The sequence below is a fragment of the Bombina bombina genome, chromosome 12 (genome assembly GCF_027579735.1).
Source record: "Bombina bombina isolate aBomBom1 chromosome 12, aBomBom1.pri, whole genome shotgun sequence".
Taxonomy (NCBI): Eukaryota; Metazoa; Chordata; class Amphibia; order Anura; family Bombinatoridae; genus Bombina; species Bombina bombina.
The window spans coordinates 41,680,072-41,698,242 of record NC_069510.1 but is presented as its reverse complement, the minus strand read 5'-3'; the positions used below and the strand labels follow the sequence as shown (position 1 = coordinate 41,698,242).

The window sequence follows — 18,171 nt, the reverse complement described above, 5'->3', positions numbered from 1 at the left end:
CAAACTTTTCGAAATGTTTACAGTATGTACCTAAAGCATTAGTAAGATTGCACCACTAGCAATATAAACAATTAACCCCTTAATGCCCAAACCGGATTGTACAGAAGCCAAAAAAAAACTTAAGGAAACTACAGCACCGTGCCACAGCTCTGCTGTGGCCCTACCTGCCCTTGAGAACCAGATTTGTGGGGAAAAAGCTTCTTATAGGCCCTCAAACTACAGCAGGACCCTCTATGTGAAGACAGCCCGAACTTCTAGTCAAAATAACTGCGCATCTGAGGTGCGAAATTAGGCCCCTCCCACCTCACTCCGGTGCTTGTGAGGCCTAAAGAAACACTCCCAAGTGTTTTAGTAATAGCCATGTGGATAACAACCCCTGAAAGAAATCCAAAGGAACCTTCAAAGTGTCTCAAAAAACGATATTTTCAATAAAAACCGTTTGCCCTGAAGTAGTGTCAACCAGCATAAACTAGCCCTGTTATGTAAGCTTGAAATTCCATACTTAGTCTCTGAATACAGCTTACCCTCCCCTCATGGGGATATTAACAGTCTTTTCTAGCATTATCACAGTCTTGTCTAGAAATAAATGACTGAACATACAGCCTAACCTGCAAACCGTTCCCCCCAAATGAAGTTCTCTTGTACTCCTCAGTCCTGTGTGGGAACAGCAGTGGATTTTAGTTACAACCTGCTAAAATCTTCTTCCTCCCTGCAGAAATCTTCATCTACTTTCTGCTAGAGAGTAAATAGTACACACCAGTACCATTTAAAATAAACTCTTGCTTGTAGAAAATAAAAACTACAATTCTAACACCACATTCACTTTACCCTTCCATTGCTTAGAGCCGGCAAAGAGAATGACTGGGGGGTGGAGCTAGAGGGGGAGCTATATGGACAGCTCTGCTGTGTGCTCTCTTTGCCACTTCCTGTTGGGAAGGAGAATATCCCACAAGTAAAGGATGAATCCGTGGACTCGATACATCTTACAAGAGAAAAAGGTAGTATCAATTTGTAAACTATTTAATACATTCCAGCAGCTAAAATGGATCATGGGAAACAAATTTACTTTTTAGTAGAGGGAAGAAGTTGTTCAGTTTGAAAAAAAAAAAAAAAAAACTTATGCTTACCTGATAAATTTCTCTTACCGGACATGGAGAGTACACAATGTCATTCCAATTACTAGTGGGATATTCAACCCCTGGCCAGCAGGACGAGGCAAAGAGCACCCCAGCAAAGCTGTTAAAGTGAAAGTCAATCCTAGCGTTGTACAAACGATAGGATTGACTATTGAAACAAATAAAGGGGACTTTCATTCATAAAGTATAAGAGATACTTCATGTAGAAAGCTCCTTTGTTTTAACTGATCACCGTTTTTAGCTGCTTCAGCAGCCCACGGCTAAAAATCTGATAAATCTGGCTTGGTTATTGGCTAAGAGGTGAAAACGTCACCTCTTAGGAAAACATTTTTTAGCCATGGGCTGCTGTAGCAGCTAAGAACGGCGATCGGTTGAAACAAACAGGAGCTTTCTACATGAAGTATCTTATAATTCATGAATGAAAGTCCCCTTTATTTGTTTCAATAGTCAATCCTAGTGTTTGTACAACGCTAGGATTGACTTTCACTTCAAGTGTAAACTGCCTTACCCATAACCCCCAGTCAATCAGAAAAAGAAAAAAAATCGAAAAAGAAGAAACAAGGGTGAAAAGGTGCCTGAGGTTTACGCAAAAAAACTGCCGAATTAAAATTAAAAAAGGAGGGCGGGGTCGTGGACTCTCCATGTCTGGAAAGAAAGAAATTTATCAGGTAAGCATAAATTTTGTTTTCTTTCCTATGACATGGAGAGTCCACAATATCATTCCAATTACTAGTGGGAACCAATACCCAAGCTAGAGGACACGGAATGAACAGGGGAGACAAAAGGCAGGAGGCCCTAAACAGAAGGCACCACAGCTTTAAGAACCTTTCTCCCAAAAGAAGCCTCAGCCGAGGCCTAAGTATCAAATTTGTAGAATTTGGAAAAAGTATGCAAAGTTGACCATGTTGCTGCCTTGCAAATCTGTTCCACAGAAGCTTAAGTTTCGATAACCCAAGAAGAGGAGACCGCCCTAGTGGAATGAGTAGCAATTTTCTCAAGGAGGCTGCCAAGCAGTGCCATAGGCCAAACGAATCAAACTTCTCAACCAAATAGACAGTAGAAGAAGTGGCCTTCTGACCCTTAGACTTTCCAGAGAAAAACAACAAACAGGGCAGAAGATCGCCTAAAATCTTCATCTGATGGATACCCTGGCTACCCCGACTGGGTAGCTCCGCCAAACGAGTCCTGCTTCCTCCCTGCCGACTGCAGCTATGTAGCTGGCAAGTGACCACAGCCTGTAGTCACCTCTGATGCCTGACAGCACCGATATTCAGGGTCCCACCCTGTGGCAGACTCCGGCTACCCAGACTAGGTAGCTCTGCCAGAGGGTCCTTCCTTTGCCTGGAACAGGCTGCTAAGTAGCCCAGGAAAGAGATTTTAGCAGGAGCCCACCCAAATAACTAGACATACTAGCATTCAGGTGAAACAGGAGCTCATTTTATTGAAAACACACAATCCTTTTATACACAAAGCTCATCTTGATAAGATACTGGGCAATCCCACAATTTTCCTGCCATTCCCGTCCCTCCAGACAGACCGGCACCTCCATAGCAGCCACAGTCCCACAGAATCCCATGGGTGGCGGTTTCGGGGTGATCCCGGGGGAGCGGCGGCACTTTCAGGGTGTCATTTTAAAGCTGTAGGTCCCCAGATGCCACAAAAATCAGCGTGATTTGTCACTGGTTAGTTTGCTACGTATCACCACTGACACAAACGCCCAACAAAAAAGGCATATGGGATCTTCGTATAAGCTACTTAAGTAGGAAGCTGCAAATGTCCCTTTACACCGACACTACATACATCAGCGCCCATAAAGTGTTTGTAAAAAGGTGGATTAACCACCATCTGTATACCAGCACCATTTTAAATACCTGCGCCACAGATATGAGCCGCGAATAAGGCCCTAAATTACTCGCTCTGAAAGTTGCCTATATCAATCAGAGCTCTAACAGTGAACAGCAATTGCGGTTATGACACCGCTTTTCAGTATATCCAAAAGCATACTGGCGTCTTAACCGTTAGCTGAAATACAGCCTTAGGAGTTCAATAACCGGATCCTGTTAGGAAATGCCGGTCCACTGTACACTGTCAGTCTAGCCACATTCATATCTAAGGATGTTTTTACTTTAAAAATAGTCTCCACTGCCCATAAAATCCCTTATATGCGTCTGTTGAAAGGGATAGGCACTAATCCCCACTAGGGATCCTGGACCTGATAATCTATAAGTGCTGTCCTCCCACCTGGAAGGTAAAAAAACAGAATTTATGTTTACCTGATAAATTACTTTCTCCAACGGTGTGTCCGGTCCACGGCGTCATCCTTACTTGTGGGATATTCTCTTCCCCAACAGGAAATGGCAAAGAGCCCAGCAAAGCTGGTCACATGATCCCTCCTAGGCTCCGCCTACCCCAGTCATTCGACCGACGTTAAGGAGGAATATTTGCATAGGAGAAACCATATGGTACCGTGGTGACTGTAGTTAAAGAAAATAAAATATCAGACCTGATTAAAAAAACCAGGGCGGGCCGTGGACCGGACACACCGTTGGAGAAAGTAATTTATCAGGTAAACATAAATTCTGTTTTCTCCAACATAGGTGTGTCCGGTCCACGGCGTCATCCTTACTTGTGGGAACCAATACCAAAGCTTTAGGACACGGATGAAGGGAGGGAGCAAATCAGGTCACCTAAATGGAAGGCACCACGGCTTGCAAAACCTTTCTCCCAAAAATAGCCTCAGAAGAAGCAAAAGTATCAAACTTGTAAAATTTGGTAAAAGTGTGCAGTGAAGACCAAGTCGCTGCCCTACATATCTGATCAACAGAAGCCTCGTTCTTGAAGGCCCATGTGGAAGCCACAGCCCTAGTGGAATGAGCTGTGATTCTTTCGGGAGGCTGCCGTCCGGCAGTCTCGTAAGCCAATCTGATGATGCTTTTAATCCAAAAAGAGAGAGAGGTAGAAGTTGCTTTTTGACCTCTCCTTTTACCGGAATAAACAACAAACAAGGAAGATGTTTGTCTAAAATCCTTTGTAGCATCTAAATAGAATTTTAGAGCGCGAACAACATCCAAATTGTGCAACAAACGTTCCTTCTTTGAAACTGGTTTCGGACACAGAGAAGGTACGATAATCTCCTGGTTAATGTTTTTGTTAGAAACAACTTTCGGAAGAAAACCAGGTTTAGTACGCAAAACCACCTTATCTGCATGGAACACCAGATAAGGAGGAGAACACTGCAGAGCAGATAATTCTGAAACTCTTCTAGCAGAAGAAATTGCAACCAAAAACAAAACTTTCCAAGATAATAATTTAATATCAACGGAATGCAAGGGTTCAAACGGAACCCCCTGAAGAACTGAAAGAACTAAATTGAGACTCCAAGGAGGAGTCAAAGGTTTGTAAACAGGCTTGATTCTAACCAGAGCCTGAACAAAGGCTTGAATATCTGGCACAGCTGCCAGCTTTTTGTGAAGTAACACCGACAAGGCGGAAATCTGTCCCTTCAGGGAACTTGCAGATAATCCTTTTTCCAATCCTTCTTGAAGGAAGGATAGAATCCTAGGAATCTTAACCTTGTCCCAAGGGAATCCTTTAGATTCACACCAACAGATATATTTTTTCCAAATCTTGTGGTAAATCTTTCTAGTTACAGGCTTTCTGGCCTGAACAAGAGTATCGATAACAGAATCTGAGAATCCTCGCTTCGATAAAATCAAGCGTTCAATCTCCAAGCAGTCAGCTGGAGTGAAACCAGATTCGGATGTTCGAACGGACCCTGAACAAGAAGGTCTCGTCTCAAAGGTAGCTTCCAAGGTGGAGCCGATGACATATTCACCAGATCTGCATACCAAGTCCTGCGTGGCCACGCAGGAGCTATCAAGATCACAGACGCCCTCTCCTGATTGATCCTGGCTACCAGCCTGGGGATGAGAGGAAACGGCGGGAACACATAAGCTAGTTTGAAGGTCCAAGGTGCTACTAGTGCATCCACTAGAGCCGCCTTGGGATCCCTGGATCTGGACCCGTAGCAAGGAACTTTGAAGTTCTGACGAGAGGCCATTAGATCCATGTCTGGAATGCCCCACAGCTGAGTGACTTGGGCAAAGATTTCCGGATGGAGTTCCCACTCCCCCGGATGCAATGTCTGACGACTCAGAAAATCCGCTTCCCAATTTTCCACTCCTGGGATGTGGATAGCAGACAGGTGGCAGGAGTGAGACTCCGCCCATAGAATGATTTTGGTCACTTCTTCCATCGCTAGGGAACTCCTTGTTCCCCCCTGATGGTTGATGTACGCAACAGTCGTCATGTTGTCTGATTGAAACCGTATGAACTTGGTCCTCGCTAGCTGAGGCCAAGCCTTGAGAGCATTGAATATCGCTCTCAGTTCCAGAATATTTATCGGTAGAAGAGATTCTTCCCGAGACCAAAGACCCTGAGCTTTCAGGGATCCCCAGACCGCGCCCCAGCCCATCAGACTGGCGTCGGTCGTGACAATGACCCACTCTGGTCTGCGGAATGTCATCCCTTGTGACAGGTTGTCCAGGGACAGCCACCAACGGAGTGAGTCTCTGGTCCTCTGATTTACTTGTATCTTTGGAGACAAGTCTGTATAGTCCCCATTCCACTGACTGAGCATGCACAGTTGTAATGGTCTTAGATGAATGCGCGCAAAAGGAACTATGTCCATTGCCGCTACCATCAACCCGATCACTTCCATGCACTGAGCTATGGAAGGAAGAGGAACGGAATGAAGTATCCGACAAGAGTCTAGAAGTTTTGTTTTTCTGGTCTCTGTTAGAAAAATCCTCATTTCTAAGGAGTCTATAATTGTTCCCAAGAAGGGAACCCTTGTTGACGGGGATAGAGAACTCTTTTCCACGTTCACTTTCCAGCCGTGAGATCTGAGAAAGGCCAGGACGATGTCCGTGTGAGCCTTTGCTTGAGGAAGGGACGACGCTTGAATCAGAATGTCGTCCAGGTAAGGTACTACTGCAATGCCCCTTGGTCTTAGCACCGCTAGAAGGGACCCTAGTACCTTTGTGAAAATCCTTGGAGCAGTGGCTAATCCGAAAGGAAGCGCCACGAACTGGTAATGTTTGTCCAGGAATGCGAACCTTAGGAACCGATGATGTTCCTTGTGGATAGGAATATGTAGATACGCATCCTTTAAATCCACCGTGGTCATGAATTGACCTTCCTGGATGGAAGGAAGAATAGTTCGAATGGTTTCCATCTTGAACGATGGAACCTTGAGAAACTTGTTTAAGATCTTGAGATCTAAGATTGGTCTGAACGTTCCCTCTTTTTTGGGAACTATGAACAGATTGGAGTAGAACCCCATCCCTTGTTCTCTTAATGGAACAGGATGAATCACTCCCATTTTTAACAGGTCTTCTACACAATGTAAGAACGCCTGTCTTTTTATGTGGTCTGAAGACAACTGAGACCTGTGGAACCTCCCCCTTGGGGGAAGTCCCTTGAATTCCAGAAGATAACCCTGGGAGACTATTTCTAGCGCCCAAGGATCCAGAACATCTCTTGCCCAAGCCTGAGCGAAGAGAGAGAGTCTGCCCCCCACCAGATCCGGTCCCGGATCGGGGGCCAATATTTCATGCTGTCTTGGTAGCAGTGGCAGGTTTCTTGGCCTGCTTTCCCTTGTTCCAGCCTTGCATTGGTCTCCAAGCTGGCTTGGCTTGAGAAGTATTACCCTCTTGCTTAGAGGACGTAGCACTTTGGGCTGGTCCGTTTTTACGAAAGGGACGAAAATTAGGTCTATTTTTTGCCTTGAAACGTTTTAAAATAAAACCGTTACTGTCACTTTAAATTTTAAACTGAACACACTTTATTACTGCAATTGCGAAAAAACATGAAGGAATTGTTCAAAATTCACCAAATTTTCACCACAGTGTCTTAAAGCCTTAAAAGTATTGCACACCAAATTTGGAAGCTTTAACCCTTAAAATAACGGAACCGGAGCCGTTTTAAAACTTTAACCCCTTTACAGTCCCTGGTATCTGCTTTGCTGAGACCCAACCAAACCCAAAGGGGAATACGATACCAAATGACGCCTTCAGAAAGTCTTTTCTAAGTATCAGAGCTCCTCTCACATGCGACTGCATGCCATGCCTCTCAAAAACAAGTGCGCCACACCGGCGCGAAAATGAGGCTCTGCTTATGCTTTGGGAAAGCCCCTAAGAAATAAGGTGTCTAATACAGTGCCTGCCGATATTATTATATCAAAATACCCAGATAAAATGATTCCTCAAGGCTAAATATGTGTTAATAATGAATCGATTTAGCCCAGAAAAGTCTAAAGTCTTAATAAGCCCTTGTGAAGCCCTTATTTACGATCGTAATAAACATGGCTTACCGGATCCCATAGGGAAAATGACAGCTTCCAGCATTACATCGTCTTGTTAGAATGTGTCATACCTCAAGCAGCAAGAGACTGCACACTGTTCCCCCAACTGAAGTTAATTGCTCTCAACAGTCCTGTGTGGAACAGCCATGGATTTTAGTTACGGTTGCTAAAATCATTTTCCTCATACAAACAGAAATCTTCATCTCTTTTCTGTTTCTGAGTAAATAGTACATACCAGCACTATTTCAAAATAACAAACTCTTGATTGAATAATAAAAACTACAGTTAAACACTAAAAAACTCTAAGCCATCTCCGTGGAGATGTTGCCTGTACAACGGCAAAGAGAATGACTGGGGTAGGCGGAGCCTAGGAGGGATCATGTGACCAGCTTTGCTGGGCTCTTTGCCATTTCCTGTTGGGGAAGAGAATATCCCACAAGTAAGGATGACGCCGTGGACCGGACACACCTATGTTGGAGAAAAGGCACTTACCTGTTCTTTAGTAGGACAGGAGCACTTCTAGGTGTGATAGATGGCCACATCTATCATGGACCTGTAGAGAAAGATAATACAGAGTAACCAACTCTGGTTTTCTATAACAGGGGTAGCAAATATGTTAGAAAACAAAGCAAGGACAATCTCACTATTTTCTAACTGCTTAAAAGCCACCACTACTCTTATTTAAGAGATTGACGAGGACACAGCTAAAGTCCAATCCTTGCTTGCAGGGAAAAGTACTCATCAATGGAATAAAAAAAACTTTAGACATCAACTTCGCACATCCTCCATTGACAGAGGCAAAGAGAATGACTGGGAGTTACGGCTAAGGCAGCTACACTTAACTGCTTTACTGCGGTGCTCTTTGACTCCTCCTGCTGGCCAGGAGTTGAATATCCCACTAGTAATTGGAATGTTGTTGTGGCTCTCCATGTCAGAGGAAAGAAAACATAATTTATGCTTACCTGATAAATTCCTTTCTCCTGTAGTGTGATCAGTCCACGGGTCATCATTACTTCTGGGATATTACTCCTCCCCAACAGGAAGTGCAAGAGGATTCACCCAGCAGAGCTGCCATATAGCTCCTCCCCTCTACGTCACCTCCAGTCATTCGACCAAGGACCAACGAGAAAGGAGAAGCCAAAGGGTGTAGTGGTGACTGGAGTATAATTTAAAAAATATTTACCTGCCGTAAAAAACAGGGCGGGCCGTGGACTGATCACACTACAGGAGAAAGGAATTTATCAGGTAAGCATAAATTATGTTTTCTCCTGTTAAGTGTGATCAGTCCACGGGTCATCATTACTTCTGGGATACCAATACCAAAGCAAAAGTACACGGATGACGGGAGGGACAGGCAGGCTCTTTATACAGAAGGAACCACTGCCTGAAGAACCTTTCTCCCAAAAATAGCCTCCGAAGAAGCAAAAGTGTCAAATTTGTAAAATTTGGAAAAAGTATGAAGCGAAGACCAAGTTGCAGCCTTGCAAATCTGTTCAACAGAGGCCTCATTCTTAAAGGCCCAAGTGGAAGCCACAGCTCTAGTGGATTGAGCTGTAATTCTTTCAGGAGGCTGCTGTCCAGCAGTCTCATAAGCTAAACGTATTATGCTACGAAGCCAAAAAGAGAGAGAGGTAGCAGAAGCTTTTTGACCTCTCCTCTGACCAGAGTAAACGACAAACAGGAAAGACGTTTGTCGAAAATCTTTAGTTGCCTGTAAATAAAATTTTAGGGCACGAACTACATCCAGATTGTGCAGAAGTCGTTCCTTCCTTGAAGAAGGATTTGGACACAAGGATGGAACAACAATCTCTTGATTGATATTCCTGTTAGTGACTACCTTAGGTAAGAACCCAGGTTTAGTACGCAGAACTACCTTATCCGAGTGAAAAATCAGATAAGGAGAATCACAATGTAAGGCTGATAACTCAGACTCTTCAAGCCGAGGAAATAGCCATTAAAAATAGAACTTTCCAAGATAACAACTTTATATCAATGGAATGAAGGGGTTCAAACGGAACGCCCTGTAAAACGTTAAGAACAAGGTTTAAACTCCATGGCGGAGCAACAGTTTTAAACACAGGCTTAATCCTGGCCAAAGCCTGACAAAAAGCCTGAACGTCTGCAACTTCTGACAGACGTTTGTGCAACAGAATGGACAGAGCTGAGATCTGTCCCTTTAAGGAACTAGCGGATAAACCCTTTTCTAAACCTTCTTGTAGAAAAGACAATATCCTAGGAATCCTAACCTTACTCCAAGAGTAACCTTTGGATTCGCACCAATATAGGTATTTACGCCATATTTTGTGGTAAATCTTTCTGGTAACAGGCTTCCTAGCCTGTATTAAGGTATCAATAACGGACTCAGAAAAACCACGTTTTGATAAAATCAAGCGTTCAATTTCCAAGCAGTCGGCTTCAGAGAAGTTAGATTTTGATGTTTGAAAGGACCCTGTATCAGAAGGTCCTGTTTCAGAGGTAGAGACCAAGGTTGACAGGATGACATGTCCACCAGATCTGCATACCAAGTCCTGCGTGGCCAAGCAGGCGCTATTAGAATCACTGATGCTCTCTCCTGTTTGATTCTGGCAATCAATCGAGGAAGCATCGGGAAGGGTGGAAACACATAAGCCATCCTGAAGGTCCAAGGTGCTGTCAAGGCATCTATCAGGACCGCTCCCGGATCCCTGGATCTGGACCCGTAACGAGGAAGCTTGGCGTTCTGTCGAGACGCCATGAGATCTATCTCTGGTTTGCCCCAATGTCGAAGTATTTGGGCAAAGACCTCCGGATGAAGTTCCCACTCCCCCGGATGAAAAGTCTGACGACTTAAAAAATCCGCCTCCCAGTTCTCCACTCCCGGGATGTGGATTGCTGACAGGTGGCAAGAGTGAGACTCTGCCCAGCAAATTATCTTTGATACTTCCATCATTGCTAGGGAGCTTCTTGTCCCTCCCTGATGGTTGATGTAGGCTACAGTCGTGATGTTGTCCGACTGAAACCTGATGAACCCCCGAGTTGTCAACTGGGGCCAAGCCAGAAGGGCATTGAGAACTGCTCTCAATTCCAGAATGTTTATTGGTAGGAGACTCTCCTCCTGATTCCATTGTCCCTGAGCCTTCAGAGAATTCCAGACGGCGCCCCAACCTAGTAGGCTGGCATCTGTTGTTACAATTGTCCAGTCTGGCCTGCTGAATGGCATCCCCCTGGACAGATGTGGCCGAGAAAGCCACCATAGTAGAGAATTTCTGGTCTCTTGATCCAGATTCAGAGTAGGGGACAAGTCTGAGTAATCCCCATTCCACTGACTTAGCATGCACAATTGCAGCGGTCTGAGGTGTAGGCGTGTAAAGGGTACTATGTCCATTGCCGCTACCATTAAGCCGATTACCTCCATGCATTGAGCCACTGACGGGTGTTGAATGGAATGAAGGACACGGCATGCACTTTGAAGTTTTGTTAACCTGTCTTCTGTCAGGTAAATTTTCATTTCTACAGAATCTATAAGAGTCCCCAGGAAGGGAACTCTTGTGAGTGGAAAGAGAGAACTCTTCTTTTCGTTCACCTTCCATCCATGCGACCTTAGAAATGCCAGTACTAACTCTGTATGAGACTTGGCAGTTTGAAAGCTTGAAGCTTGTATCAGAATGTCGTCTAGGTACGGAGCTACCGAAATTCCTTGCGGTCTTAGTACCGCCAGAAGAGCACCCAGAACCTTTGTGAAGATTCTTGGAGCCGTAGCCAATCCGAATGGAAGAGCTACAAACTGGTAATGCCTGTCTAGAAAGGCAAACCTTAGATACCGGTAATGATCTTTGTGGATCGGTATGTGAAGGTAAGCATCTTTTAAATCCACTGTGGTCATGTACTGACCCTTTTGGATCATGGGTAAAATTGTCCGAATAGTCTCCATTTTGAATGATGGAACTCTTAGGAATTTGTTTAGGATCTTTAAATCCAGAATTGGCCTGAAAGTTCCCTCTTTTTTGGGAACCACAAACAGATTTGAGTAAAACCCTTGTCCCTGTTCCGACCGTGGAACTGGATGGATTACTCCCATTAATAAAAGCTCTTGTACGCAGCGTAGAAACGCCTCTTTCTTTATTTGGTTTGTTGACAACCTTGACAGATGAAATCTCTCTCTTGGGGGAGAGTATTTGAAGTCCAGAAGGTATCCCTGAGATATTATCTCTAGCGCCCAGGGATCCTGGACATCTCTTGCCCAAGCCTGGGCGAAGAGAGAAAGTCTGCCCCCCACTAGATCCGGTCCCGGATCGGGGGCCCTCAATTCATGCTGTTTTAGGGGCAGCAGCAGGTTTCCTGGCCTGCTTGCCCTTGTTCCAGGACTGGTTAGGTCTCCAGCCTTGTCTGTAGCGAGCAACAGATCCTTCTTGTTTTGGAGCAGAGGAAGTTGATGCTGCTCCTGCTTTGAAATTCCGAAAGGAACGAAAATTAGACTGTCTAGCCTTAGGTTTGGCTCTGTCTTGAGGCAGGGCATGGCCTTTACCTCCTGTAATGTCAGCGATAATTTCTTTCAATCCGGGCCCGAATAAGGTCTGCCCTTTGAAAGGTATATTAAGTAATTTAGACTTAGAAGTAACGTCAGCTGACCAGGATTTTAGCCACAGTGCTCTGCGCGCCTGAATGGCAAATCCGGAATTCTTAGCCGTAAGCTTAGTTAAATGTACTACGGCATCTGAAATAAATGAGTTAGCTAACTTAAGAGCTTTAAGCTTGTGTGTAATCTCATCTAATGGAGCTGATTCAAGTGTCTCTTCCAGAGACTCAAACCAAAATGCTGCTGCAGCCGTTACAGGCGCAATGCATGCAAGGGGTTGCAATATAAAACCTTGTTGAACAAACATTTTCTTAAGGTAACCCTCTAACTTTTTATCCATTGGATCTGAAAAGGCACAGCTATCCTCCACCGGGATAGTGGTACGCTTAGCTAAAGTAGAAACTGCTCCCTCCACCTTAGGGACCGTTTGCCATAAGTCCCGTGTGGTGGTGTCTATTGGAAACATCTTTCTAAATATCGGAGGGGGTGAGAACGGCACACCGGGTCTATCCCACTCCTTAGTAACAATTTCAGTAAGTCTCTTAGGTATAGGAAAAACGTCAGTACTCGACGGTACCGCAAAATATTTATCCAACCTACACATTTTCTCTGGTATTGCAACTGTGTTACAATCATTCAGAGCCGCTAACACCTCCCCTAGTAATACACGGAGGTTTTCCAGCTTAAATTTAAAATTTGAAATATCTGAATCCAATCTGTTTGGATCAGAACCGTCAGCCGCAGAATGAAGCTCTCCGTCCTCATGTTCTGCAAGTTGTGACGCAGTATCTGACATGGCCCTAACATTATCAGCGCACTCTGTTCTCACCCCAGAGTGATCACGCTTACCTCTTAGTTCTGGTAATTTAGCCAAAACTTCAGTCATAACAGTAGCCATATCCTGTAATGTGATTTGTAATGGCCGCCCAGATATACTCGGCGCCACAATATCACGCACCTCCCGAGCGGGAGATGCAGGTACTGACACGTGAGGCGAGTTAGTCGGCATAACTCTCCCCTCGTTGTTTGGTGAAATGTGTTCAATTTGTACAGATTGACTTTTATTTAAAGTAGCATCAATGCAGTTAGTACATAAATTTCTATTGGGCTCCACTTTGGCATTAGCACATATAGCACAGATGTCTTCCTCTGAATCAGACATGTTTAACACACTAGCAAATAAACTAGCAACTTGGAAATACTTTTCAAGTAATTTACTATAATATGAAAACGTACTGTGCCTATAAGAAGCACAGAAAGAGTTATGACAGTTGAAAGTTAATAAACTGAAAGGTTATAGCATCAAATCTTTGTAAAAAACACAATTTTAGCAAAGGCTTGTTCCCATTAGCAAAGGATAACTAACCCTGATAGCAGAAAAAAAGTTACAGAAATAAACGTTTTTTATCACAGTCAACTACAATCTCACAGCTCTGCTGTGAGTGATTACCTCCCTCAAAACAAGTTTTGAAGACCCCTGAGTTCTGTAGAGATGAACCGGATCATGCAGGAAATACAATGAGCTTCTGACTGAATTTTTTTGATGCGTAGCAAAAGCGCCAAAAAAGGCCCCTCCCCCTCACACACCACAGTGAGAGAGATCAGTAAACTGTCATAAATTAAATAAAACAACTGCCAAGTGGAAAAAAATAGTGCCCAAAATATTTTATTCACCCAGTACCTCAGAAAATGAAACGATTTTACATGCCAGCAAAAAACGTTTAACATAAATTAAGTGTTATTAAAAAGCCTGTTGCTAGTCCCTGCAAATTAGGCTAAAGTTTTATGCATACAGTATAATTCCAGTGAAGTGCCATTCCCCAGAATACTGAAGTGTAAAATATACATACATGACAGCCTGATACCAGTTGCTGCTACTGCATTTAAGGCTGAGTTTACATTATATCGGTATGGCAGAATTTTCTCATCAATTCCATTGTCAGAAAATAATAAGCTGCTACATACCTCTTTGCAGATTAATCTGCCCGCTGTCCCCTGATCTGAAGTTTACCTCTCCTCAGATGGCCGAGAAACAGCAATATGATCTTAACTACACCGGCTAAAATCATAGTAAAAACTCAGGTAGATTCTTCTTCAAATTCTACCAGAGAAGGAATAACACACTCCGGTGCTATTATAAAATAACAAACTTTTGATTGAAGGTATAAAACTAAGTATAATCACCATAGTCCTCTCACACATCCTATCTAGTCGTTGGGTGCAAGAGAATGACTGGAGGTGACGTAGAGGGGAGGAGCTATATGGCAGCTCTGCTGGGTGAATCCTCTTGCACTTCCTGTTGGGGAGGAGTAATATCCCAGAAGTAATGATGACCCGTGGACTGATCACACTTAAAAGGAGAAAAGGGCATTTAGTCATGTAGATAAGAACACTATATGAATTCCGCAAATAACACAAAATATAAAAGATGCACCAAATGTGAGCAGAGCATATTAGTGGACAAAGAAGCTTCACATATCAGCAAGAGACAAACAAACAAAAACTTACAAAGCTAATTTTTTTTGGCATCTTGACTTGACTGACGATTCCTCCACGAACATAATCTGTGAATCCGGTTGTGTCACAGATACTGAATGTGTAGGGCCCTAATGGGAGAAGAACAATGCTGAAATATTCACTTAGACATCATGAGGGCAGTGCCCCTAACATCCTAAACAAGTCCAGTGGCGCCATACCTAGGGACACAAGAACCCAGGATCTAGATTATGTTTTGTTTTATTGCCCACTCCAGATGAAATTTTAAAAGCAGTTACATTTCTACATTCTAATTAAGTGGCCTTAACGGGACATACATAATAAATGCTCTAACACATAAGAGCATTTTCTCTTTCACTGCTGAATGCATATTAAAGGGATACTAGAGTCAGATAGACTGCCATTTTAAACTTCTCTAAAATTTAATTATCTAATTTGCTTTACTCTCTTCATATACTTTGTAGAAAAGAATACATAGGGGTAGGAGCAGCAATGCACTGCTGGGAGTTAGCTGTAGATTGGTGTCAACACATAGGCCTCTTGTCATTGGCTCATGTGATGTGCTCAGCTAGCTCCCAGTAGTGAATTGCTGCTTCTTCAAAAGGATACTACAAAAAACAAAACAAACCAAAAAAAACACATTAGCTAGCTTTATAATCAAATTTGCGCAAACACATTTGGCAAGGAAGTAAAAAAAAGGCATATGCGTGTAGCCACCAATCAGCAACTAGCATCCAGAAGTGCATTGCAGCTCCCTAGCCTACCTAGGTATGTTTTAAACAAAAGATACCATAAGAATTAAGAACATTTGATGATAAACATTACGCTGAAAATCAAGATAGAATGCTTCACCTGAAATCATGAAAATTGTATTTTGACTCATGTCCCTTTAATGTGCTGTGGTTTCAGATTACAAGACTGCACTAAAAGGGAGTGTCTACTCACCTAGCACCTTGATCTCCACTGGCTCACAGCTGTTGAGTTCCTTCATGCCCTGAATTTCAGTAAATGTGACGAAGTCTCCACTTTCAAAGCCATGACGAGCCTCATCCAAACAGGTCACAACACCAGGGTTATCCTAAGAATAGATGGCGGGGAAATATAAAATAAATCTGCTAAAGAAGCTCTTTACCTATTAACCTTCAGATTCATATTGGCCCAAAACCTATCAACCATTAAAGGGTAACTGAACCCATTTTCTTTTTTTTTCTTTCTTGATTCAGATAGAGCATGCCATTTTAAGCAACTTTCTAAATTACTCCCATTATCAGTTTTTTACATTCTCTTGGTAACTTTATTTGAAAAGCAAGAATGTAAGTTTAGATGCCGGCCCATTTTTGGTTTACAACCTGGGTTGTTCTTGCTGGTTGGTGGATAAATTCACCCACAAACAAGTACAGTCCAGGGTTTTATTTAACACAAATTGGCTGGCTCCTTAGCTTAGATGCCTTCTTTTTCAAATAAAGATAGCAAAAGAACGAAAAGATTATAGGAGTAAATTAGAAAGTTGCATGCTCTATTTGAATCATGAAAGAAAATAATTTGGGTTCAATGTCCCTTTAAAAAGGGATACAAAACCAATTTTTTTTTCTTTCATGATTCAGATAGAAGCAGGCAATTTTAAGCAACTTCCTAATTTAATCCCATTATCAAATTGCCTTCATTCTCTTGCTACCTTTATTTGAAAAAGCAGAAATGTAATGTTAGGAGGCGGCCCATTTTTTGTTTAGCACCTGGGTAACACTTGCTGATTGGAGTTTAAATGTAGCTACCAATCAGCAAGCGCTACCCAGGTTATGAACCAAAAATGAGCCCCTCCTAAGCTTACATTCTGGCTTTTGCAAATAAAGAGAGCAAGGGAACGGAGTAAAAAATAGGAGTAAATTAGAAAGTTGCTTAAAAACAAGTTATTCTTACCTGATAATTTCAATTCCATGGTTACGAGGAGAGTCTATGGCTTCATTCATTACTTGTAGGAAATACAGAACCTGGCAAGGCTTAAATAACCCCCACCCACACACATCCTCTAGTCATTCTGCGGAGGGAACAAGGAACAGTAGGAGAAATATCAGGGTATAAAAGGTGCCAAAAGAACAAACAACTAAATATAGATCCGCCCAACGGAGAACCGGGCGGGAGCCGTGGACTCTCCTCTTAACAATGGAAATGAAATTATCACGTATGCATAATTTATGTTTTCCATCTTATCTTCATTACTTGTGGCAAACAAATAGCCAAGCTCTAGAGGACACTGAATGAAAACGGGAGGGTAAAAAAGAGGCGGACCTTATTCTGAGGGCACCACAGCCTGCAAAACCTTTCTCCCAAATGCTGCTTCAGCCGAAGAAAAAAAAACACAATTTATGCTTACCTGATAAATTTATTTCTCTTGTGGTGTATCCAGTCCACGGATCATCCATTACTTGTGGGATATTCTCATTCCCAACAGGAAGTTGCAAGAGGACACCCACAGCAGAGCTGTCTATATAGCTCCTCCCCTAACTGCCATATCCAGTCATTCGACCGAAAACAAGCAGAGAAAGGAGAAACCATAGGGTGCAGTGGTGACTGTAGTTTAAATGAAAAAATTACCTGCCTTAAAATGACAGGGCGGGCCGTGGACTGGATACACTACAAGAGAAATAAATTTATCAGGTAAGCATAAATTGTGTTTTCTGTTGTAAGGTGTATTCAGACCACGGATCATCCATTACTTGTGGGATACCAATAACAAAGCTAAAGTACACAGATGAAGGGAGGGACAAGGCAGGTACTTAAACGGAAGGTACCACTGCCTGTAAAACCTGTCTCCTAAAAAGAGCCTCCGAAGAAGCAAAAGTATCAAATTTGTAGAATTTTGAAAAAGTATGAAGCGAAGACCAAGTCGCCACCTTGCAAATCTGTTCAACAGAAGCCTCATTTTTAAAGGCCCAAGTGGAAGCCACAGCTCTAGTAGAATGAGCTGTAATCCTTTCAGGAGGCTACTGGCTAGCAGTCTCATAGGCTAAGCGGATTATGCTTCTTAGCCAAAAAGAAAAAGAGGTTGCCAAAGCCTTTTGACCTCTCCTCTGTCCAGATTAGACAACAAACAAAGCAGATGTTTGACAAAAATCTTTAGTAGCTTGTAAGAAAAACTTTAAAGCACGAACCACGTCCAGATTGTGTAATAGACGTTCCTTCTTTGAAGAAGGATTAGGACACAAGGATGGAACAACAATCTCTTGATTGATATTCTTGTTAGATACCACCTTAGGTAAAAACCCAGGTTTGGTAAGCAGGACTACCTTATCCGTATGGAAGATCAGATAAGGAGAATCGCATTGTAAAGCAGATAACTCGGAGACTCTACGAGCCGAGGAAATAGCTACCAAAAACAGAACTTTCCAAGATAAAAGTTTGATATTTATGGAATGAAGAGGTTCAAACGGAACTCCTTGAAGAACCTTAAGAACCAAATTTAAGCTCCATGGGGGAGCAACAGGTTTAAACACAGGCTTGATTCTAACCAAAGCCTGAACGTCTGGAACATCTGCCAGACGCTTGTGCAAAAGAATAGACAGAGCAGAAATCTGTCCTTTTAAGGAACTAGCTGACAATCCTTTTTCCAAACCATCTTGGAG

The 18,171-nt window shown here is 43.0% G+C and overlaps 1 protein-coding gene across 2 annotated transcripts in view; it reads right to left on the bottom strand.

Moving 5' to 3' along the window:
- Positions 1-18,171, bottom strand: part of UBA1 (ubiquitin like modifier activating enzyme 1) — a 96,709-nt gene that overhangs the window by 24,859 nt on the left and 53,679 nt on the right. For both annotated transcript variants that reach the window (XM_053695824.1, XM_053695823.1), the window contains exons 8-9: positions 15,497-15,629; positions 14,564-14,661 (exon numbers count right to left, since the gene is read on the bottom strand). In XM_053695824.1, coding sequence (XP_053551799.1) covers positions 14,564-14,661; positions 15,497-15,629 — 231 coding nt within the window. The remainder of the gene's footprint in view (positions 1-14,563; positions 14,662-15,496; positions 15,630-18,171) is intronic.